The 25,120-nt window shown below is 42.8% G+C and overlaps 2 protein-coding genes across 4 annotated transcripts in view; one reads left to right on the plus strand and one right to left on the minus strand.

Moving 5' to 3' along the window:
• The first annotated feature begins 405 nt into the window (after positions 1–405).
• Positions 406–2,921, plus strand: SOD3 (superoxide dismutase 3). The gene is made up of 2 exons (XM_027836349.1): positions 406–564; positions 2,013–2,921. Exon 2 carries the CDS (start codon positions 2,029–2,031, stop codon positions 2,770–2,772), a length of 744 nt encoding a protein of 247 aa, XP_027692150.1. The 5' UTR covers positions 406–564; positions 2,013–2,028; the 3' UTR covers positions 2,773–2,921.
• Positions 2,922–10,356: 7,435 nt separating this feature from the next.
• Positions 10,357–25,120, minus strand: part of CCDC149 (coiled-coil domain containing 149) — a 144,351-nt gene continuing 129,587 nt past the window's right edge. For 2 of the 3 annotated variants that reach the window (XM_027836306.1, XM_027836305.1), the window contains exons 11-12: positions 19,901–20,017; positions 10,357–11,589 (exon numbers count right to left, since the gene is read on the minus strand). In XM_027836306.1, the coding sequence (XP_027692107.1) occupies positions 11,141–11,589; positions 19,901–20,017 (566 nt within the window). In that variant the 3' untranslated portion in view covers positions 10,357–11,140. The remainder of the gene's footprint in view (positions 11,590–19,900; positions 20,018–25,120) is intronic. The other variant, XM_027836307.1, reaches the window with a different exon arrangement.

The raw sequence follows: 25,120 nt of genomic DNA on the forward strand, positions 1-25,120 counted from the left end.
CCGAGAAAATGTCACCTACAGACCCTGAGATCCCCATTTCCACATTAGGAAGCAACATCCAACAAAAATAACTCAGCTACTAAAGAATCTAGTGGAAAGGAAAGGACTACTCAATAGAGACTATTGTCTACTTCTCAGAGCAGCATACTTCACTTTTGCTATTTTTACCCCCTTTGCACTGAAGGTCAGCCTCCCCGGCAGTAGATGTCCCAACCAGTGGCCATGAGAAGGAAGATTTTTGGTAAACAGGCTCTTAGCAGAGGAATGGGGATAGGAGGTGGGGTTGCAGTTAGGGAGGGAGCAGAGGGGACCAACAAATGGAAACCGGCCAGCAGCAGATTTGAGTTGCCTGCCCTTCCTTAAACTGGCTCAAACATACTTTCCCTGCTTTGCCTCCTGACCACTCCCCTGGGCTGGTCATTCCTGAACTTTTATAAACAGCTTGTCAGTCCCCTGTAAGACTCAGCCTAGATCTCAGACACAGAGTTGTGGCTCAGCCTTCACTGTTTTGAAAAAACATTGATCCGTAAGAGGAGAGAAGGAACCCAAAAAGCTGGAAAGATAGTAAGTTACAGATAATTTATATTTCCTTAGACAAGACTTTATGAGAGGGATCTGTGCAGATGTGTGTGTGTGTGTCTGTGTGTGTGAATGGGGAGGAATGTGGAAGGAAGCATCTTTTTGATACTCTGAGAAACAAAGTTAACTTAAGATGATTGCAATCTAATTTTTGAAGACGTTGGGAAAGGGAGAGTGGGAAGGCAGCATGGTTCAATGGAAAAGACAGCTAGATCTGGAATCAAAGAAATCAGGTTAAAATCCTAGCTCTGTCACTTCTACTTGTGCGACCATTTAACCTTTTCTGGGACTCAGCTTTCCTATCTGTAAAATGAGAGGATTGCACTACATGACTTCTAAGGTCCCTTAGAGTTCTCAATCTACGGAAGGGTTGGCGGGAGAGAAGTAAAGGGATGAAAGAGAAGTGGTTTCTGACTTTAAATTGCAAGATTCAGAGAATATTTAAATTCTCTTTAAAAGAAAAATTTTGCACTATTGATGTCCTGCTTGAGAGTTTCTAGCATGGGTTTAAAGGGACTATTAGAAATTATGCTTTCACACTGTGAAAGTGTAGGGAGACTGAGAAAGGGGAGCAATTGGACTGTTTCTAGTCTGTCTCTTTGTCAACAATAAACCTTTCTTGAACCCCTCCCATGGGTAGGACACCATGCAAGGCTCTGTGAGATTCAGCCCTCCAAGCACTTAGAGTGTATTAAAGGATTGAGCATTCATCTGACCTATCTATACACAAAAGGGGAAAATCACAACACAAGGTGTCATGTAGTCCTCAACTCAGAACTTTGATCTGACTTACTGGGAGTCAGCCAATTCAAAGCAAAGATAATTTATTAAAGATTTCCTCTGAGCCAGGTACTGTGCTGGGCACTGAGGTTACAAGAGAGAGCCAGAATAGTGCCTGCCTTCAAGGAACTTACATTTTACCAGGGGAGGAAGGGCAGCTAAATGGAGGCAGGAATGGAGAAGGGAGGGACAACATTAATAAAAATAAGCACAAAATATATCAGAAATGAACACAAACTCATAGTGAGGCAAAACACTAATCAATGGGGAATCTACAGAGGTCTTTTGTAGGATGTAGCAATAGGTCTGAGACCCAAGACGTTCTAAGAGGTGAAGAGGAGGGAAAGCCTTTTAATTGTGAGAAATAGCCCGTGCAAAAACCCTGAGGTATGAGACATGGCATGTCATGTATGAAAACAAGGAGACCAGTTTGGCTGAAACATAGAGGGTGTGTGTAAGGGAGGAATAACGTGTCACTCTAGACAGATAGGTTGGAGGAGGGCTGTGAATAGCTTTTAGCACCAAAGGAGTTTGTATTTTACAGATTAGACTAGATAATCTCTAAGGTCCTTTCTAGTCTGAAATGCTATGGTTTTACTTTGCCATCTCCTTCCTCTCCACGTGGCTAGACATCTCCCTTGTGTGCCTTGCAGGTTCCCAGCCATCCTCATGATGCTTTCAGTCCTGAGTGCCACCATCATCCTGGCCACTTGCGTGTCCTATGGTGCAATGGAACTAGCTGGGGAGGAGTCCAACTTGAAGAGGGCAGAGCAGATCAATGACATCCAGAAAAAAGTCAGTGACCTGTGGCATAGGCTTGTCTATGTGAAACCAGTCACCTCAGGCAGAGATGAACACACTGTTTATGCCAACTGCCAGGTAAAGCCTTCTTCTACTTTAGAGGCCAATAAATCCCAAGTGACCGGGCAGGTCCTATTTAAACAGCTCTACCCAGATGGGAAGATGGATGTCTTCTTTGATCTGTCTGGATTTCCAACAAATAACAGGAACGCCTCTTGCCGGGCTATTCACATCCACAAGTTTGGAGACCTCAGCAATGGCTGTGATGGAACCTCTGGTCACTATAACCCACATGAGGTAAACCACCCCCAACACCCAGGGGACTTTGGGAACTTTCCCGTGAAGGATGGCAAGATCAGAAAGTTCCGATTCAACGTTTCAGCTTCTCTCTTCGGGCCCTACTCTGTCCTGGGTAGGGCCATTGTAGTTCATGAGCAAGAGGATGACCTTGGCAAAGGCGGCAACAAGGGCAGCCTGGAGCATGGAAATGCTGGGAAGCGCCTCGCCTGCTGTGTCATTGGCATCTGTGGGCCAGAGCTCTGGAACAAGAAGGCCTTGGACAATGCTTCACGGAAAAAGAGGAGGCTAGAACGTGGGGGTAAGACTGCCTGAAGCAAGGGTTCCTGCAGGCCCTTGATCCACATCCCGGTCAAGTTAGTCATCTCTGGCAAACATCCCCGGCTGCTTAGAGTGCTGGCATGAGGCTCGGTCTTTAGCTGCGCTCAGGTGTCATGTAATAAAGGAGCTTCAACACAATATTGCAACATAGTTTGAGGTTTGTTTTTTGTATTTTTTAAAGTCACCCCTAATCACTACTTTCATTGGGAGACAGCGAAGATCCTTACCAGATCCTCAGGAAGATAGTATTCCAAACAAAATTTCTCCTCCCCCAAGCAGTCCACCCTAATTTTCAGAAACTTGAGTGGATTTACCATATCTTGTCATGGCACAGTTAAGAGCCGCCACTTGAAACTGCAATGGGAGTAGGTGAGGGGAATAAGATGGAAGGGTGATGGCCACTGAGATGCCACGGGGAAAGGGCATGGGATTTGGAGACAGAGACGGTGGTGGTTGTTCAGTTGTGTCCAATTCTTCCTGATCCCATTTGGGGTTTTCTTGGCAAAGATACTGGAGTGATTGGCCATTTTCTTCTCCAGCTCGTTTTATAGATGAGGAAACTGAGACAACCAGAGTTAAGTGATTTGCTCAGGATCACACCACAGCTGGTAAGTGTCAAAATCCAGATCTGAACTCAAGATGAGTCTACCTGACTCCAGGCCCAGCCAGCACTCTATGCACAATGGTGCCACCTAGCAGACCTGAGGCAGAGGACTTGGGTTCAGATCCTGACAGCCACATGATGTGTGGCCTTGGACAAAATCCTCAATCTCAAATAAGGGGGTCAGAGAGTAGGCTGCCTCAGAGAGAATGCCAGACTTGGGCTCAAATCCCAGCTCTGCCTCTTGTTACCTTGGGCAAGTCTTTTACCTCCCTAGGCCTATTTTTTTTTCTCATTTGCAAAATGAGGGAGTTGGATGAGATGACTTCTAAGATCTTTTCCAGTTCTAAATCCTATTTCCTGGGGACACGAGGTGGTGCCGTGGATAGAGCACTGGCCCTTGCGTCTGGAAGACTCATCTTCATGAGTTCAAATCTGGCCTCAGGCACTTACTAGCTGTGTGACCCTGGGCAAGTCACTTTACCCCACTGCCTCAAAAATAAACAAACAAGCAAACAAATAAATCCTATTTCCTGGGTCACAGAGCCTCCCCCAGTTGATCAGTTGTCCCCTCTGGCCTCTGTGCAGCAGAGCTGTGTTATCAGGCCCTTTTCACGGATGGGTAAGCAGAGGCACAGTGAGGTGAGCCAGCTGCATTAATTCAGTCACATGGGAAGCTACCAACTAGGTGGGACAAGAAAGCTCTACGCAAAGCCCAAGAAATAAAGAAAGGGGAACCAGAGACAAGAGATGACATAGGTTATTATTCACAAGACAATGTTGCCTCTCAAGTTATGCTACAATAAGTACAAATGTAAGAAACCTGAGAGCAGAGGGTGCGCTGATTTGGACCCAGCTTCATTGCTGGGTTGTTTTCCTGTTGCAAGTTAGATTATATATGCAGAAGAGCTGTCCTCTTGCCAGTATCCTTTGACTCTAATTAAACAGAAATACTGATAATGACTATTTACCTCAGGCAAGGACCATTTCTTGGGCTGTCTCTCACTGCTTGGTTTCAGGCTGCTCCAGTTCCTACTGACCTGGGAGCTGTGAGTCAAACTGAACTCCAGCCAGCACCCAGTCCTCAGTGGTTATTTTTACCTCTGACTCGAACTTGTTATTTTAAAATGGTTCATTGAACCCAAACGGCAGTGGGAGAGGAAGGATCTTTGCCATGAAATTAATTTCCTTCCATCAGACAGCTCTCACTGGCTTGAACTGGCACTGGAACTGGACCTGACTCCATGCTATGGACCAAGTTAGCACTCAGAGAAAAACTAGATGCTTTTCAGTCTGGGAATGTCAAGGATGGTATGACTGGTCCCCATCCTCAGAACGGTCACAGAAAGCAGAGTAAGAAAATGCCAAACTTACTCATTCATTCCTTCCCTTTTCCTTAATTATTATTCAGCTTTATGTCTTCAAGAAGATTTTTAGTCTCAGAGGTGATGATGATGGTGAGGATAATGGCTAGTGTTCATAGAGAACTTTAAGGTTTATCTCATTTTACCCGGACATTACTCTGGGAGGTTGGTGCAACTGTTTTACAGGCAAGGAAACTGAGGCCAAGAGGAGTTGTGACTCACCAAGGGTCACAGTGATCCAGGCTAGTATTTGAACTTGGATTTTCCTGCCCCCAGGCCCAGTGCTCTAGCCAATACAACATTTAGCTACCTCTGAAGGTCTAGTAATCCTGACTTTCAGGGCAACCTGGAGGTAGTTGTGCAGAAGAAGGGGGGAAGAGGAAGAGATAAGCATTTATATGGTGCCTACTATGTGCCAGGCACTGTGCTAAGTGCTTATTACAAATATTATCTTATTTGATCCTCACAAAGCAACCCTGCAAGGTAGGATTATTATCCCCACCTTGAAACTGAAGAAACTAAGGGAAACCAAGGTTTAATGACTTGCCCAGGGTCACACAGCTAGTGTCTGAGGTTAGACTCGAACTTGGGTCTTCCTGTCATTGGACAGGCATTCTTATCCATTGTACCACCTAGCTGCTGCTTAAAGTGAGACAATCTGCCCCAGCTGGGTATAACTGTGTCAGAAGATGGTACAGCCTCTGTGCCAGAGATTCTGGTTCCAGCTCCTGTGGAGCCACTGAAGGATCCTGAACCCTCTCTTCAAAGGAAGGGGCAGAGATAAAATGTAAGGGGGCACAGCAGTGGGGAAAAGCACACTGGGGGAACAGGGGGTGCATGATACCTCACAGGGCTAGTGGAGAACAAAGCATGGGGAAATTAGGGAACTTGTATACCTTGCAGGTTTGGATGTGCGGAACCCCAAATCCTACTGCCCTACCCTAGTTATGGCTTTGTTTAGCTCACAGATTTTTTCTAGGGGTGGGAAAGGGAAGGGTTGGGGAAAAGACTGCTTCTTTTATCTCCCTTTTCCATTGTTCCCAACTCTCTTTTTTTTAAAACTACCTGGGACTCCTAGATAAAGAAGAGACACCCTAAGTATATACCCATCAGCTTTCTCCTCGGACCTAAGATATGTTATATAGCTGCTACCTTTCCAATAGGAGCAGTGGTGGTGGGGTGTGTGTGTGTGTGTGTGTATGGGGGGTGGGGGGATGTGGGCAGGCAGCTGGGCTATGCTACTGAAAATGTCTGTGCACCACTAAGCCTGTCCATTAGACCCCATTTGGCCTTAGGAAGCTTTTTTTTCTTCCTCTCTTCTCTCAGATCCATTTTGTTCATCTAAGGATATTAGCCGTTTTGGCTTTGCAGTCAGCTTGCTAATCAGTTTGCCTATTTGACTCATAGGGTTTGCATTTGTCACTGGGACTTAAACACACACTTGTTTTTTTTTTTGTAAAATTAGAAGCATTTGATGTAATGACTCTACCTAGACACAGCTGGTAAAGTGAGAATAATGTTCAAGTTTGCACAGTTTAAACACAATGTAGACAATAATTAGAAAAGCTATCTTTAGATGCTTAGAATAAGCTTTTCTCTGAATTGCAGTGAATTTTTCCTAGTGTAGCTTTTCAGTGCATATATACAGAAGTGCCTATATGCAGAAGAAAATAGAGAAAATCAGCTAGCGTTTTGGTCAACTTGAAAGGGGAAAAAAGACTTCAGGAAATAAACCATCTGATTTTAGATCTGAAGCATTTTGACTGAATGCATAAAATCTTTACATTCTCCATATTTTTCATGCCTACCATATGATCAAATAATTTTAGGTGACAGATTGCAACTGATAAATTGCTACAATATGCTGGAAGTAATGCTCAGTCTGTGGTGAGGGTGGAGAGGGAGAATGACGCACATAATAAAGACAATTAATCATCTATACCAGGAAAATTACCCCATTTTTATTCCAGGTAACAAAAAATATAGTTATGATGCATGGTGATTAGAGAATCCAATAAAGCAAAGTCTGAAAATAAATAGAACTTCTTTCTTTAAATAAAACAAAACAGCAGCCAATAAAAAAAAAGCCAATTGTTTTAAATTTAATAGGTTATCATTGGTCTCTGCTAAGATCCCAAAATATATTCCTGCATTCATACAGACTAGGGAAAGTCAAACTTTTCAGTATTCTGTAAATTGCCCTGTACATCAAAAAACCCTCATTTAGGAAAGAAGTGATAAGAAAAATAAGGCAGCATATCTAAATCTATCATTTTAAATTGCCTTCATGCTGTACTAAGATTTTTTCTTTTTTCTGTTTTTGTTTTTTTTTTTTTTTGGATCAGCTGTAACATTGTGAGAGGGGACCTTCTCATTTTTTTTTCCTTCTCTCTCATTTCTAATTAGATTCACCACTGGTCTCCCAAACCTCTCTCTCTGATCTTTGGAATTCTCTTTGTCCAGTGATTCTTTGCTTTATAACTTGGTAACAGGAATGAAAAGCACGTGGAAATTTGCATGTATCTAAAAGTGTTGTGAGTTTGGGGATCCTCAAAATGTTGCCTCTGCCTTTCGGCTGGATATCGAGTTTTCTAACTGGAACTGTCTCATGTTCAAGAGTGGAAAAGAGGGTATGAAAAGCTGGCTAGGCAGGGCCCAGAAGCTCTGGAGGGGAGGTCTGGGTCCCACCCTCACAATAATAATACAAAGTAGAACAATAAAATGCCAAACTTATCCAGTCATTCCTTTCCCTTTTCCTGACTTATCAATTCAGCATTACGTCTTCAAGATTTTTAGTCCCAGAGGTGATGACGATGACAACGATGACGATAATGATGGCCAGCATTCATTGGGCACTTTAAAGTTCACAAAATATGAGACATCAGAGAAAGAGACAGCAAGTCAAAATCCCAGCAAGGAGAAGAATAAAGCTTGTTGGAGAGCCCCATTCAGTTCAGATTTGCATTTGTCACTGGGACTTAAACACACACTTGTTTTGATTTCTTTTTTGTAAAATTAGAAGCATTTGATGTAATGACTCTACCTAGACACAGCTGTTAAAGTGAGATTTGGATTGGCTTTGGATTGGAATGGGGAAGAAAAAGATTATCTCCCTAAGATGCACACACACACAGCCATCATCCCTGCTTCCTTAGGAATACTTGAAATTCTTTGAATAAGGGACAAAAGCTTTCCCCTCCACACCATGCATTATATTTATACTAAAGTGTAAATGATTGCTATCAGATTTTTTTTTGCCAAGGACTTTAGAAAGTGGGGTGTTCATTGGACACCTGAAGAGCAGGGGAGAGTGGAAAAACAAATGTCACTCCTTCACAATCTTGCCTAAGGCTAGCTCTGGGAAAAGGCATCTAATACTACTTCCCTGGGACTAAGCTGAATGCCACTGGGTGCCTCCTGGCTAGAGAAAGCCTCAGGGAATACTTGCGAGAGGCAGGGAAGAATTTGGTGGGGAAGGAAGGGTGGCATGGGAATGGGTCTCAGGGGGTGAGAAAAGCTTCCCCCCCCTTTTTTAAAGGAAAGGATCTATTTTCTCAGGCCTTAATTAAAGAACCACAAACTCTCATACATACTTGCATGTAGAAATCAGTGCCTAAAGGCTGCCAGGTGCCTGCCAATTACAGCAAAGGAGCAGCTTTTATTATGAGAAGGATCAGTTTCAGTTGCATCCTTCCATGTGTGCCCTGTTCCAGTGCCTGGACGGTACTGGAAAGACAGGAAACAACCCACACGCGGCCGGAGCATTCTGTCTGACAAAAGTGGGCATATCAGAATGCAGCTGGGTGGTAAGACCAAGCAGCAACATTTTTCTTAAAAAACAAAACATCAATAACCAGGAAACTCACAATATTTTGGCTTTTCAGACAAAGGTAATACATAGGGTGGATCCAATAAAGCAGTGTGGCATGGTTTTAGAACAAGGTTTAAAAGAGGAAAAAATGCCCAAGTGTAGGCAAGTTTGAACCTTTCTTTTTACTGTCTAGGAACATGAAAACCAAATTGGGGATAGGTAAGGGAGCTGGATACATAATATTGTCATGGCAATGCACCCAACAGGAGCATGGCCCCAGTGCCATCAAGGTCATTGTAACACACAGCATCCTTCACCATTCACAGCCTGTTCACCACTGAGGGCTTCTCATACTTGGGATTCCTCTCAGCTTCTCCGACTGTAGCGCAATGTGTTGGAGTAGATTATAAACTGTTTTCCAGGAGTTTATAAATGGATTGTAAAGATGTGCACCTGGCAGACTGTGTGTCAAAACTGGAGCTTGGGCTAGGAGAGACTTTTCTTTTTATTATTATTTTATTAAATTTGGCTCTGCTTTCCTTCAGTGCCTTTAAAATGCTACTTGGGAGAGCTGAACATTTGCAGGCAGTTAAGGCCGGGTCCAGCAGGAAAATTACCTCTGTGGCTGCTGGCCCATGCAGGCTTTGCAGCTGCAGAGGCAAATTCCCTCCCCAGGAAGTTGTGTGGATGGGGGCCCAGTGGGGTGAGGCAGAGGGCGTGCGTGTGTGTGTGTGTGTGTGTGTGTGTGTGTGTGTGTGTGATAGCTCTCCTCTCTAGCAGCAGTATTACCTGATCGCTGGCTCTGCAGGGGTTAGTAATCCCTGGGGCTGGCAGGATTGAAGGCAGGTAGTCACTGAGCACACTCTTATTGCATCTCTTTCCACTCTCACGCCCTCACTGGGCTGGTGTCTTCTTACTGACCATTTAGCATTCCTCCCCAAAAAAACAACCAACCCAACCTCTCATGGGGTAGGTAAAAAAGCCCAAGGCTTAACCCTATCTCTAGTGTCACTGGCCATAAATGTAGGGAAGGGAGAAATAAATAATAAATGACCATTTCTATAGTGCTTTAAGGTTGGCATGCCACATATCTCCCAATAATTCTGTGAATTAGGCTGTGTAAGTATTACCATGACTTGCTTATGTTACATACCCAGGAAGTGGACCTGGGACCTGAAGTCAGTCCTCTTCATTACTCGGCAGAAGCAGAGACAGGAAGACAAGCTGACCACCACATCCACATAGCTCTGGATTTCACGGCTAGCATCATAAATTTAATCTGCACATTCTCTTTTTAGGATGGTTAGGAGGAAGATAAAAACATAAGCATTTAGGGAGCTCCTCTTATTCATCCAAGCTTCTGAAGAGGTTTCTCAGGGGCTGACTCTGGCTTTCAGGTGAACTTTCAGCTTCCTGGGGGGAATGAAATGACTCTGGGACATGAGGAATTCCATTGTTTGAGTATGTGACCTGCTTCCTATATACTACAGCATAAGCAGATGCTATCTTTTCTCACCCAGGCCTTCCTAGAGGGAATAAACTTTATCCTGGAGGTGTCTCTTCTCTTCCCAGGGTTCAAGTTTCACAGCTGCATAAGCAGCTAACTGGGTCCTAAGTAGAATCCTGGGATCACAGATTTAGAGCTAGAAGGGGCTTTAGAGGACACTGCACTTGTCTGCCCAGCCATTTTACAGATAAGGAAAAGTCAAGTGATTTGTCCCAGGATCACACAGCTTTGCTCTTGTCTTTTCTCAACAAAGCAGATGAGCCAAAAAGGATGAGAATATAACACAGATGGAGAAGTTTGAAAGGTGAGAATCATGTTTCCCTGGCTCTACCTTTGACCTTCCTTCCCTGTATTGTGACTTTCATGCTTCCCTCCTGGGACTAAAAATGCACTAACCGATGCCTAAGTTGGCATAATTATCATTTACCAAAACGTAAGCATCCCAAAGAGAGGTATGAATTCAGAATAGGAAAACAAGCCCTCTAAGCCCGCCGAAGCCCTTCTCCACCCACCATTCCCAGCTGTGACACATTGCTAGAGGCGCCGTGCCAAGAGCATCCTTGTGGAGGACACCCAACAAGGCCTTGACATGACAAAGTGTCACGGTGGGCCCTTTGGACCCATTATGCTCAATTATGTCTCTCTTCCCAACAGCCTTAATCATTACAAATACCGGGGACCTGATTAAAAAGCCCATCAGTTTCAAGCTCTTCCCATAATTTTGATCGACAACATTAAACGTTAATAGAAAAACATCTTATCTCTAATAAAACAAATGCCGACACAAAGACGGATGGGAAAAACCAGCCATATGGTGCACACTATTTCCAGTGCCTGCCCGTGTTCACAGCAGTACATCTTCAGTAGTAAGAGATGACGGTGAGAAGATTGAGGACCTGCATTTAATAAATCAAGCTGTACTGTCATCAAAATACCTACAGTTTGCAACAGGATCAGAGGATTTTCTGAGTCCCAGACTTGGGAGTATTTGAGGAGAGAGTTAATTCTAATGTGTTGTTCCTTAATTCTCGTCGTCCCCAGCGCCTTCCATGTGTTACAATTTCCAATCCCTTTATCCTTCATGTCTTCACAATGCCTGAGCAGCTCCCCTCTGGGACACCTTTCTCCTCTTCCAGGTCACAGCCTTCGGTGACTTGTTCCTTCCCCAAACCCAAGGACTCACTGGAACCAAACGGATCAGGGCTAGACAAAGGCGTCTCCAGCTTGGACGTCCCTCTGATCTGGGACAGGCCTGTCCCCTTCCTTGGGCCCTCTTGGGATCTCCCTTTTCTGGTCCCTTCCAGTTCTTCAGCTGCCTGTTCCTCTGTCAGCTTAATTATTTCACTTCCAAGCCTGTTTATTTCTTCTTCCTCAGAAGTTAACTGGGGTAATGAGGGATGAAAGTGCCTGTGTTGGTTGCTGTACTTGGGCTTGGCTGGGGAATTGTCAGAGAGCTGGGCTGCAGCTTCCTCAGGAGCTGTCAATGCCACAGTAACAGAAGAACTTTCATCTCTTTGCTTCTGCTCCCCTGAAAACAGAAGTAGGACAGCATCAAACTGCTGGAAGAAAAGAAATTTTTATTTCCCCACACATACACTTTTAGAATTGTCTCTATTGTGTGATTTAAAAAAAAAAATCCAGTGTCTCCTGTCATAGGACCTTTGAAAAGGGAAAACAGGGATGTGAGGGCATAGAAGGTAGGACATAGATGCTAAGGGGAAGATTGGCATTCAAGGGAGAAAAATGCTTCAGTGATCAGAAATCCTGAGTTATTAATAGAGGAAAGGAAGCATTTATGCATCTGCCCATAATCCTCTTCAGTGTCTTAAGTTATCTCCAGGGTTCCCACTCATCCCCATTAAACTTCTACATTGAGGACAAAGATTTTGTGGAGTTTTGCCCCTAAGCGAATGCCTAGGGCTAATTTCATCCCAATCTCAAACATGTGAATTTAGCCTCCACCAAGAGCAATGGAGTCATGGAACGGATCCTAGAAGGAACAGCGGTCAAGGAGATGTGGGATCTCCTTCAAGCTGGGCCACTAATTAGGGGTATGAGAGATTATGGGCATGTCCTTTCCCCTCTCTGGTTTCTGGTCTGAAAAATGACAGCTCAACTACATCTCTAAATTCATGAATTTGTTACTACTTGGGCAACTTCAGGCAGTTTCTCTTACTACTCTGGGTTTCAGTTTCTTCATCTGCAAAATGAAGCAATCATACCAGGGTCCCTTCCAGCTTATAATCAATTATCCTATTTTGAGTTAGACCGAGATCATCTAATCCAACACCCTTGTTTTACACATGAGGACCAGAGAAGTGACGTGCATTCTCCAAAGTTATTTATGGATTAAACAGCTGAACCAAGATTTGAACCTCTGTCTCGGTTATTCCGGCTATAAGTGCACATTACTTTTGTGCAGCGGCATAGTGTGGGGGCAAGAGAAACAGAGGATTTAGAGCCAGAAAACCTGGCTTGTAGTGCCCAGTTTGATAGTGACTTGTAAAGTGACCTAGTAAGGCAGAGAGACACTGGTCCTGGAAGCAGAAGACCTGGGTTTGAATCCCACCTCCCATGTATACTATCTGTGTGACCTTGGACAAGTCACTCAACCACCGTCAGCCACAGTTTCCTCATTCGTAAAATGTAGGAATTGGAATTGATGGCCTCTTGTGTCCCTTCTAACTCTAAATCTATGACCACTATGATTCTAAATTCAGAACTTTGCCCATGACATCAAGCTATACCCTTTCCTAGCTCTAAAATTCCACGATTCCCCAGCCCATTGGAACGGTCTCTCTCTTCTTGAACCTCTCATGCCATTATGACTCATCACTCCTATATCGTTAATCATTTTCTATTACAACTACCCATATAAATGTCTAATATTCTTTCCTACTTACCCCAGAAGCCTTCCCTAAGCCCCTGTGCTGCCCTACCCCCCACTCTGCCCATTGAAAAAAAAGGCTTCCCACTAGACAGAAAACTCCTTGAGGTCAGGAGCTATATTATTTTTTCTTCTTGGTATACCCTGATGTAATAAATATTTTTAAATGGACTATAGCAAACACACACACAAACTAGAAACGCAGCATATGAATCTAATAGATTATCATTGCTCCATAAGAAAAAATGGGGATAGGGATTGGATGGAGGTAGGAGTGGTGATTTCATTGATACAGATAATTTTCAGGTGAGGAAATTCTTTCTACCCATGTAGGCTATCAGAAGCAAGACATGAATTCAATATGTGTTCAGCATGTGTTAAAAGTAGCATCCAAACCCAGCTTTTCCTAACTCTGAGGCAGGTTCTGTAGCCACTATGCCATGGCTGATAATGACCATGACAAAATCAGAGAAATATTGAAAGAGCTGTATGAACTGATACAGAGCAAAGAAAGCAAAGTAAGGAGAATGATATGCAACAATATAAGTGAAACTAACACTAAAAACATGAAAATTATGATTAAACATGATGGCTAATCTTGGTTCAAGAAGGCCAATGATGAAACATGCCTTCTTTCTTCATGTAAACAAGTGGTGGATTACAGGTGTGAAATATTGCCCAAAGCAGTCAGATGTCACTGCTATGCTAGTTGATTATACTTAATTGTTTTCCTTTCTTTTAACAAGAGGTTATTAGGATGTGACTGAGTTGCAAAACAAACAAACAAAAAATCCAGAACACATTAATGAAACATTTAAACAATAAAAAATTGCATTACAATGAAATTACTTTTCTTAGCTGGGCCTGGCATTTAACAGGAGATCTTCCATTTTCTTCAGAGCTGATTTTTGTTTTTAATCCTAAGGCCAAACAGTGACAAGGCATTAGAATGAACTAAGGAGGCCCTGTAGGTGCCTTGTGATTAACCAATGTGTTCATATGAGTCAAAATGGTGTCCTCTAACGGTGCAAACTTCTATCCAAACTCTAATCTCACATCTTTGCCTAGGTGACTTTGGGCAAGTCTCTTTCCCTTTCTCAGAGACTCATCACTTTTATCTATAAAATGAGGGGGAAGGACTAGATAATCCTCTAATACCCCTTCCAGCTCTAAATCTATGACTGAATGGCTAGATAACCTCTAAGGTTAATTCTCAGTAATGGAGAGCATACAGGACTCGGAGTCAGAAAGACTTGGGTTCAAACCCTGCCTCAAACTTGCTTTGTGATCATGGAAAAGTCATTTATAACTTCCCTGGGCCTCAGTTATCTTGTCTGTAAAATGAGGATAATTGCAGTACAATCACAGGGCTGTTGTAAGAGTTCCTTGCAAGGAGAAATTGCTTCCTTCTTTGCACTTTCATCCCCAGTGTCTGGCACAGAGCAGGCAATTAACAAATGCTTGTTGATTGGAGATAAATGTAAAGTTCTTGACAACCTTACATTAATATTAGCTTCTACTGGCATATGATCCTACAATTCTAAGTGGACTTCTAGATTGACAATCACCATGAACTCCACAGTATTAGCATTATTATTACATAGACAGAGAAATAGTACACTCAAATTGATTCCTATCCACCACAAAACAAGAATAAATGGTAAAATACTGATATAATATGGTTAGATATTATCCCTTCAGAAAGGATTCTGTTTTTATCTCCACTAACGCTAAAAAGAGATTCAAGATAGCATGCTATAGCGAAAAAGGCCCTGGGTTTGGAGTCAAAGAACATGGGTTCAGATTGGACAATGGGACTTACTCCCTGTGCTATGGATGCTGGTAGGCAAGTCACTTTAATTTCCTGAGCCCTGCGTTTGCTACTCCATAAAACGAAGGAAATGGACTAGCTGTCGCCAGAGGACAGTATATACAGAGGACTGTATGAGTCCATGTTGCATTCTAAAAGTGAATTTTCCTAGAGCACTTTGCCTGGACCTTTCTTTCTTTCTTTCTTTTTAGGCAATTGGGGTTAAGTGACTTGCCCAGGGTCACACAGCTAGTGTTATGTGTCTAAGGCCGGATTTGAACTCAGGTCTTCCCGAATCCAGGGCCAGTGCTCTATCCACTGTGCCACCTAGCTGCCCCTTGCCTGGACCTTTCTTTTACCCTATCACATTCAATTTTGAATCATATTTGTATCTGGGTGATAACCCACCCTCTCCCACAACTTCCCAGGAAAGCAAGGAGTCACTTTTTTCATTTGTGTATCCCTAACGCCTTGCACTTTGTCGGCACTTCACTGATACTTGTTGAACTGAGTTGAAAGGACAAGGTTCAACCTGGGAGTGAATTTAAACTTACTAATGGGTAGAAGGTTTTCTATGCATAAATGGAAGCTCTTTGTGAAGAATGGGGCCATGAATTCTCCTCCTCTAGGAAAGATTACCCCTTACACTCTTCCTCTTCTGTAATTCAGGGCTTCATGCTGACTTAGGACCATCTGTCCAAGGAAAATCCAAGTTTCTTCCACAGAATTCCTGGCAAGGATGCTGCTGGATAAAGAGCTGAGCCCTAACTTGTACAAAAATCCACCTATGGTAAGGGAGGGGTGGGATCATGTGCCAACCTGGCTTGAATATAAGTTCACCCTTAAAATAGGATCTCCTTGAAAGGAAGATGCATGTGTGTGCACATGCACATGAGTATATGCATGTGTGTGTGTGTCTACAGGAAAAGGACACTGATTATAAGCTATATTAAGATTTTACGTGTGTCAGATTTGGGGGGAAATGGGGACCTCTACTTAGTTGTTGTTGTTGTTGTTTTTCACACCTAAAAACAAAAATCTCTCAACGACACTGCAGAGAACCAAAGAAAACAGTGACTTTGGGGAAAAGTGAGAGAGTTTGGGTACCATCTGGGCAGCCTCATTTGCCGGGAGTAAATTATGGTACTTTCTGAGGTTAAACTTTTCACTAACGCGGGGTGAATAAACTCCTCCTGGAAATTACTTTTCTGAAATTACTTCTTCTAGGACACTTAATAGTATATCCCAGTGCCCTGGAAAAATTAATTAACCTTACAAGTTAAAGCCTAACCCCTAAACCGTTTACAATGTGTTTTTACTGTGTGTCAGATTAATCTTCTCTTCTTAATTTACATCTGAGTCAGGGTGGTCTAAATGACACTTAGGCCCTTTGGTCCCTGCTGTTCTCCTGGTGCCATCTTTCCAGACTTGCTCTCCTCTGTATTGAGTTGGATGCATCTCCTTAAAATGGCAAGCCCTTGAGATCGCCACGTAGAGCAATTTTTCTTTCTGGGAAGTGCCGCAGCCCTAAGAGAAGGTCAAAAGAAAGTCGTTCTTGGGGAGTGAGCACCCACCCCAACCCCATCTTTGGGCCCCAGTGAAGATTCAACCTATTGTGATCAAAAGCCAGCCTTCCACATTAACCCTGCATGGCCCAAGTAGAAGATTCTTAAAACCTCATGATCCCAGTGATGTCCTCAGAACAACGGATCAGTCCTGGGCAGAAATGACACCCCAGCAGCAGGGAGGTATGCATAAAGACAATTTGGGACCCTTTCTTTTGTCATTGTAGAAATCCCCAAAATGTATTTTCAAGTCCTTAATCTGGGGTAAGACAAAAAGAAAGGCACTAGAAATTGTACAGTGACTGAGATACAGTAAAGCAGCTTGGCTTATTTGCAGAGACTAATAAAACTGTCCAGTAATTCAGTAACTTTGGAAGCTTGGTCCTTCCTAAGCTTTGGAATTTTCTTTTTTTCTTTTTTGTTTAAAAAAAGCACAAATCGCTGCTTCCATGAGAGAGAATTTCTAAGCTGGCCAACAATGGAAAAACACATTATTGTTAATAATAGTAATTATGATGTGTATTATTAGCAATAATGCAGGGAATTATGATCATTAATAATTATTAATAACAATACACATAATGCTAATACAACTAATGACGATACAATCAAGTGCTATCAAGAAAGTAGATCATAGAAAGTGAAAAGGAAAAAGGAGACTCATGCTCTGAAAACCCCAGAGGCAGAAGCACTCAGCCTGCTAGGATCTGGATTGCCCATTCTTTCCAGTGACCAGAAAGGGACAGTTATCCTCTTTTGTTTACTGGTCTTTCTTGGACTTTGTCCCACAAAATGGGCGAGATTTGCTTCTGGTTTCATTTAATCACACACACAAGCTGACAGAACAGTGTGCTTGTTACCATGACCAGCCACAATGGATGGGTTCTGGAACAATGAGGGCTAATGATGGAGCTTTAGAAGCTCTCATTTGGAATCAGATGATTACTTAAGCCTCCCTTGTGAAAATAATGCCAGGCACTCAGCTTTTACATTTCAGCTTCCGAGGCCCCATCTCAGAGCTTCTGACTGGGGAAGAGTACAAAGAGAGAGGAGGCAGCTCTTGACACGGATGATGGATGCTACTTTACGAAGACATCCATCCATCAATCAATAAGCACTTATTAAGCACCTACTAAGTGGCAGGCACTCCAGTCTAGCATTGAGGACAAGACAAAAGAATGATAAAAGACAATAAGATGAAGTAATCTCTGCTCTGAAGGAGCTCAGAGTGTATAACATGTATTCATTTAAAGTATTTACGGGATAAATATATACACAAAAATATAAAACAAATAGAAGGTAGTCAGGAAGGGAAGGGTACTAGCAGGTGGTTCTTGATTTGTGTCTTGAAAAAAATGAGGAAATCTATGAGACAAATACAAAGCGGGGAAGTGCATTCTAGACATAGACAGCCCATACAAAAGCGTGGAGATGGGATGTGGGGGCTGAGTGAGGGACACAGAAAGCTAGTTTAGCTTTTGCTTTTCCAGGTGCCCAGGGACCCTCCTTTTATCACTATACCAGAGGTACAGAACCTGCGGCCTCGAGGCCACGTGTGGCCTTCTAGGTCCTCAAGTGCAGTCTTTTGACCGACTTTTAAGTTTTATAGAACAAATCCTTTTATCAAGGGGATTTGTTCTGTGAAGTTTCGATTCAGTCAAAGGGCCACATTTGAGGACCTAGAGGGCCACATGTGACCTCAAAGCTGCAGGTTCTCCACCCCTGGACTACACAGTTGGTCAGGCTAATCTTTCAAATCATAGGCCTCAAGGAAGACAGGGAGTTGGTGGGGAGGATAATGACAGCCCGGGTGAAGACTACCTCTGAAATTCCCTGGTCTGTAATTAGCTAAACTTTTTCCCATATTCTCAGCCACACGGACATTCATAGACTCGGAGCTAAAAGAGACCTTCAAGGCCAACTGGTCCAAGCCCCTCATTTTACAGATAAGAAAACTAAGAACCATGGCAATTAAATGACTTGCCAAACATCCTGCTTTCCATGCTCTTCTTCCTGATGTTCAGATCACATGGTCACACAGTCACACGATCACATGGTCACACACACACACACACACACACACACACACAATCTTACAAAGCCACATTGAATAGCTTTTTTTAAAAAACTAAGTGCAAGGGGATAGACTAATTCATTCCTGTAACGATCGAGTAAATCATACATTTATGTCTCAATCTTGTGCCTCACAAACTTAATGCTTTTGGAACAATGAACCAGGTCTAAAAATAGGAGGCTAAGTGAGGATCCAGAGCACTTTCCTCTCTATTCAAGATACTTGATTCAATTCAATAAGTATTTATTGAGGGCCTACTCTGCATCCACTAGTTCTACTGTGGTAGGTATTCTGGGAGATACAAAGGGGTAAGATCCAGTCCCTATCCTTGAAGACCTTCCAGTTCATTCATTCATTCACCCATCCATCCATCCATCCATCCATCCATCCATTCATCCATCCATCCATCCAATATTTATTGCATGCGTGTTATACAGTGTACTGTGTGATGGCAGTATGGTGTGGTAGTGAGAGGCTTGGATCTAGAATCAGGCCAACAAGGTTTGAGTCTTGGCTCTCACACTAGTTGTGAGATTACAGAAAAATAATTTGACCTCTCTGATATCAGTTTCCTCATCTGTAAAATGAGAATAATAATATTTGTCCTTTCAACCTTACTCAGTTATTGTGAGGTTTGTAAACCTTAAAGCACTACACATGTTATCGTTATTATTATTGCTGCCACCATAAACAAACAGCTATACTACAAGGCTCAGAAGACCAAAGCCATATAAGTAAAATGCTTTAGGAATTTAGGAAGGTGATCATTTCTAATGAAGGTGAACAAGGAAGACTTTGAGGAGGAGGTAATATTTGAACTGAAGGCATTCAGAGAAGGGAAGATTTCATCAAGAGAAGATGAAGAGGGCATTTCTGCTGACAGAAATCATGTCATTAACTTAAACAGAAAGGTTGGAAGTAATAAGATGTGGCCAATTAGATTAGGGCTTTGTGACAGGGAAGTAACACTGAGAAGGGTGGAGTGGTACCACTGGCAAAAAGAAGAAAGTCTAAGGGAATATTTGGATCCAGGGCAGAGATATCAAAATGGAAATTTAAGAGGCGAAGTCTGATGGGCCAAGTGGGATACCCAGATAGAGATGTCCAAAAGACAAGAAACGAAGGGCTAAAGTTGGGAGAAAGATCTGAGGTAGAAATACAGACTTAGAAGTATCCACATCAAGGAGAAACAAAGTCATAGGAGCAAATGGGATCTCTGAGACAGAAAACTAAACAGAGAGCTGAGGAGAGAATTTGGGGGCAACATTTACGGGGGAAAGGACCCAGCAGAAGAGACAGAAGATCAGTCAAAGATGTAAGAAGAGAACCAGACCAGGAAAGTGCTGTCTACCTCCCACCCCTAGCTATAATCCTCTTGGTTCCCAATAACTTACACATGTGAAGCCTTTAGGTTTCATAAGACAATAAGTGAACCAAGATGAGTGGTACAGTCCATGAGTTATAAGAGGAGTTCAGGGAAGGTAGAGATCAGTGTGTACTCACCATCCTTGGTATATGTTTTGTTTTCTTCTCGCTGATCTATGAATTTCAGCAGTGGGGATCTTGACCTCTGTATGACCGGAAGAGTGGAATCATTGAAAGTTATGGTGTCCTTGCCCCCTGTTATGAAAAAGGAGAAAAACAAATGATGGACATTGACAAAGCTGATTTGGCACTTAAAACTACAAGATTAACTGGCTATTTGGACTGAATGATTTCTTTTCATTTAGGACTTGAAGATGGAAACATGGTATAGTTAACTGACCCTGAAGTCCAAGAAAAGTACAACAAGAACACAAGTCTGCCAGCCATGAATGTCTACCTCATCATGGAGTTCTATGAAAAGGTAGTGTAGAGTCATGGAAAGAGCAGTGAGTTTTAATTAAGGCAGAAGAGTCCTGAGACTGCATCTTGGCTCCAGCACTGACTAGATGGGATAATCTGGGAAAGTCATTTAACTCCTCTGAACTTCCCTGCAAAATGAAAATGATCATATTTGCCCTACCTATATCCCAAGGTTCCGGGAGGACTAATGAGACAGGTATGAAAGCTTGTAAAAAGGTAAATGGAGGGGCAGCTAGGTGGCACATTGGATAGAGCACTGGCCCTGGAGTCAGGAGGACCTGAGTTCAAATGTGGCCTCGGACACTTAACACTTACTAGTTGTGTGACCCTGGACAAGTCACTTAACCCCATTGCCAATCCTCCCCCCCCAAAAAAAGTTAATGGAAAGAATATTACTGGATTTAGAGTCAGTGGACCTAGGCTCAAATCCAGGCTTTTTGCCACTTATTAACCTAGAGCAAGTCACTTGATTTCTTTGGGCCTCAGTTTCCTCATGCATAAAATGGATAATAACAACAACAAAAATAACTGCCATTTACATAGTGCTTCAAGATTTGCAAAGTGCTTTACAATATACTGCCTCATTTGAGCCTCAGAACAACCCAACTTCTTGGAAACTGTGACCTCTACTATTCATCAGTCATTGACTATTATTGTTATGGCTGACAATCTTCCACCTCATTTCTTTACCTATTCCTGTATTAATTGACTGCAGTCCCTGCAAATCAAACTACTGTCTATCTTCATCTCCCATTCTTTCATTCCCATCCTTTTCATCTACCCTACCTCATCTCTATCCCACCTTTTCCACTGTGCCCTCTGGAACTCCTGTTCCATAGTGAACAAACTTCCATTCATCATAGAGCGCTTTCCCTCACACTCCTTCCATCTAGTAGCCCTCACTGAGACCTGAGTGCATAAAAAGTCCCAGCTGCACATAGGTGGGGCCTCTCGGATTTTTGGGGTGCCTGAGATCACACAAGTCATCATACTCTGATGACTTACTGACCAGATGAATTTCAAGATGGAGATGAGGGGATATATCTGGAGAAGCTAAGTGGTACCATATCCTTGTTGCATAGTCTAGCTGTGTTAGGGCAAAGTAAACCTCCTCCTTTGTTAAATGTTCAGTGACTGTCAAGCATTTCATCTCATTCGAACATTGAACCTGAACTAAGAGGGTGCTGGCATCAGTGTCATGCTTATTAACACTCAGCCTCTTAAATCCCATGACCTAGTCCTTCATTCCACCTCAGCCACACATGTGGGTGGTCACACTCTGGAGCTTACCATTATCCACATATATTCCACTTCCTTAATTAGAAAGTATAACATTCTTCTCTTAGAGGTTACCATCTCTTCTTAAAATTCCATCTCACACTCCTAAATCCTTTTCTTTCATCAAGACTTCCAATCCCTCCACCCCTCAGTACTTTTTCAGGCCAATACTCCTGCTCTGACTTCACTTTCCCCCTCTCAATCTCAATATTAGAGCAAGTAGGGGGCAGCTAGGTGGTGCAGTGGATAGAGCACTGGCCCTGGATTCGGGAAGACCTGAGTTCAAATCCGGCCTCAGACACATAACACTTACTAGCTGTGTGACCCTGGGCAAGTCACTTAACCCCATTGCCTAACCCCCCCCCCCCCAAAAATACTATGGCTAGCAATTTCAACATTATACTATCCTCTGCCCTTGAATCCTCACACCTTGTCCTAGTGCTGCTCATCTCTTGCCAAACCTCAGCCCTGAATGACTCCATTCACCTCTATGGCTCCTATTCACATGCTGCTGAAGCTAGAGAAAGTCACACAATCATGTTGACTAGGTACATTATAAATTCATGCTACCCAACTTCACCTGGGTCCTCACTGCAGCAAGGCAGTCCTTTTATTCCTACCTAATTTACTCCCTATCTCATTCCCTGCAGAAGCCATTCTCAAACTTCTCTTTCTGCACTGAGTCTCATGCTTCTCCCTTCCCTTTCCCTCTCTCAAGATCTTGCTTCTTACTTGAGAAAATTGAGCCTATTTAACTTAAGTTCCCTCTTCTCCCATTCTCATTATTCCATAAGTCTTTCGACATCATCCCCAACTCCTGCCTCCTTTTCCCTAGTCTCCGACAATGAGGTGGCCCTTCTCTGTGCCAAGACCAATTCAAGTTATGCCCTTGATCCTATCCCCTCCCATATTCTCCAGAAGATTGCAACCTCGATCATCCCCCCTCTCCTTATCTTCAACCCATTCCTATCTATTGGCTCCTTCTCTATAGCCTTCAATTATGCTCAAGTGTCCCCAATTCTTAAAAATCTTTCAGTAGATTTGATCATCCACACAAGCTGCTGTTCTATATTTCCCTTCCCCCTTTTTGCAAAAATCCTAGAAAAAGGTGTTTACACTCACTGCCTTCACTTTGTCTCCTCTCACTCACTCCTCAACCCTTTACTACCTGGCTTCTGACCTCATCACTTAACTGAAATTGCTCTCTCCAAAACTACCAATAATTTCTTAATTGTTTAATCTGATGATCTGTTCTAAGTCCTTAGACTTCTCAGCCTATCTGCTGCATTTGATTTTGTTGACCACCTTCTCCTCCAAGATACTCTCTCCTGGCTAATTTTTTTTTTTTACTCTTTCTTCTTTCTCCTCGTTTTCCTCTTTCCTCCCTGACTATTTCTACATCTCTTTTCCTGGTTCACCATACACATTGCTTCCTCTAATTGTGGGTATACTTCAAGGTTCTCTCTTCTAGGCCCTCTCCTCTCATTTCTCTACATACGTTCTCTCTCAGTAACTTCATTAGCTCCCAAGGGTTTAATTATCAGTTCTATGGAGAATAAAGCATTTATTAAGTGCTTACTATGTGCAAAGCACTGTACTAAGCCTTCGGGGTACAAATAGAGAAGTAAGTCTCAAGGACCTCCCATTTCAATGGGATCAGTAGCACATATGCAAGATTTCAGCTGCAAAGTTATATGGGAAAGTCTCATAGTTTTAGAGTGTAATAGCAAAGCAAATATTAATGCTTCTTCTTTCCACTGATAAAATCACATCAATTTCTGATGTTGAACGATTTGGTCAGTGCCAAAGACTTAGGTGACAAGACTCTTGGTCTTCAGTGGTTGTGACCATAGCACCTTGTAGGAGCAGCTGCCAGGCTTCATCTCCACACATCCACAAAAGTCTCACAGATTTATACGTTTAGCTCCAGTCTCTTCCCTGAGCATCAGCCCCAAATGAGCCACTGCTTGGTATTGGTACATTGGTGCATGTCAAACTAGAGATAGCTGGTTGGTGTAGTGGATAGAGCACTCGGCTTGGAGTCAGGATGATCTGAGTTCAAATCCACCCTCAGACACTTAGTTGTATTACCCTGGGCAAGTCACTTAACCCCTATTTGTTTTAGTTCCTCATCTGTAAAATGAGGACACACTGGAGAAGGAAATGGCAAATAACTCTAGTATCTTTGCCAAGAAAACCCCACGGACCTTCACATAGAGTCAGACATGACTGAACAACACAAAAACAGGTCAGACTAAATGCATCAGATACAACTCAAACTCCACATGTCCCAATTATCTTCCCCCTTCCTCCAACCTTACTTTTCCCCCAAACATCCCCATTTGAGGCACCATCATTTTTCAGGCCTCTCAGGTCTGTAACTTCAACATTATCCTTGATTCTTCATTCTCCTACCCCAATCAATTGCTAAATTCTGCCATTTCTACCTCCACAACACCTCTCAGATCTGAGCCCTTCTCTCTACATCAGTGGCTACCACCCTCATCACCTCTTGCCCAGATTATTGCAACAACCCCCAAACTGGCCTCCCTATTTGATGTCTCTCCACAATCCAGTCCAACTTACACATTGCTTCTGAAGGGATTTCTCTTAAAAACAGAGCTGACCTTGTCCCTTATGTATGCCAGTGGCTCGCTATGGCCTCTAGAATAAAACATAAATTCTTCCAGTTAGTGTTTTAAATCCTTTATAATCTAGCCCCAATCTATCTTTCTAGCCTCCTTGAACATTCCTTTCCTTCATTCGTGCCAGTCCATACAACCCGGCCTTCTCTCTGTTCCTCTCACAGGACACTCCATGACATCTCCTGTTTCTATACCTTGCACCATACTTTTCCTGTGCCCGAAATTCAATTCCTCATCACTGTTACCTCCCTTCAATCACTTCTCTCTCTTCCTTACAGAAGCAGGTCAAGCACCATCTTCTACATGAAGCCTTTCTTTGTCAGATCAACTACTAATAACCTCCCTCCCAAACTACCTTGTATTTAACTACTTTGAATTTCGTATGTCCATATTTACATGTAAACTGGTTATGTCCCCCATTAGGATGCAAATTCCTTGTAAGTAGAAATTTTTTTTTTGTATCTGTATCCCCAGAGCCTAGCACAGTCCTGGCACATAGCAGATGCTTAATAAATGATTGGTGTTTGATTGATTGCAAGTATTCCGATGATGATACCATCAAGATAGGTATTCCTTCCAATGGTGCACTTGCAACCCAACCACGCCTGCTGGCTTTCTGGTGTGACTCTTGTCTGTGTGCGCTAATAAATTCATCAATCAGTGCATTGGGGGATTTCCTTGAATTCTCTTAACACTGAATGGCTAACAAAGGAACATGTGGACAGTCCATTGGTTGTTTCTCATTCTTGGTACGTGATTGGCCCATCATTTTTTTTGTTTTGTTTTGTTTTGTGTTTTTCTGGTCAGACATTTTTCTGGTGCCATCCTTTAGACTTGAAGGGACTGCTACTCTGATTATCTTTATTATACATATTAATCAGGTTTCCCTTGTACTTTTAACAGATCCCTAAGGAGAAAACCCATAGCCAGGACAAATGGAAGACGTCATTAATAA

The sequence above is a fragment of the Vombatus ursinus genome, unplaced genomic scaffold (genome assembly GCF_900497805.2).
Source record: "Vombatus ursinus unplaced genomic scaffold, bare-nosed wombat genome assembly UNPS02014818.1, whole genome shotgun sequence".
NCBI lineage: Eukaryota > Metazoa > Chordata > Mammalia > Diprotodontia > Vombatidae > Vombatus > Vombatus ursinus.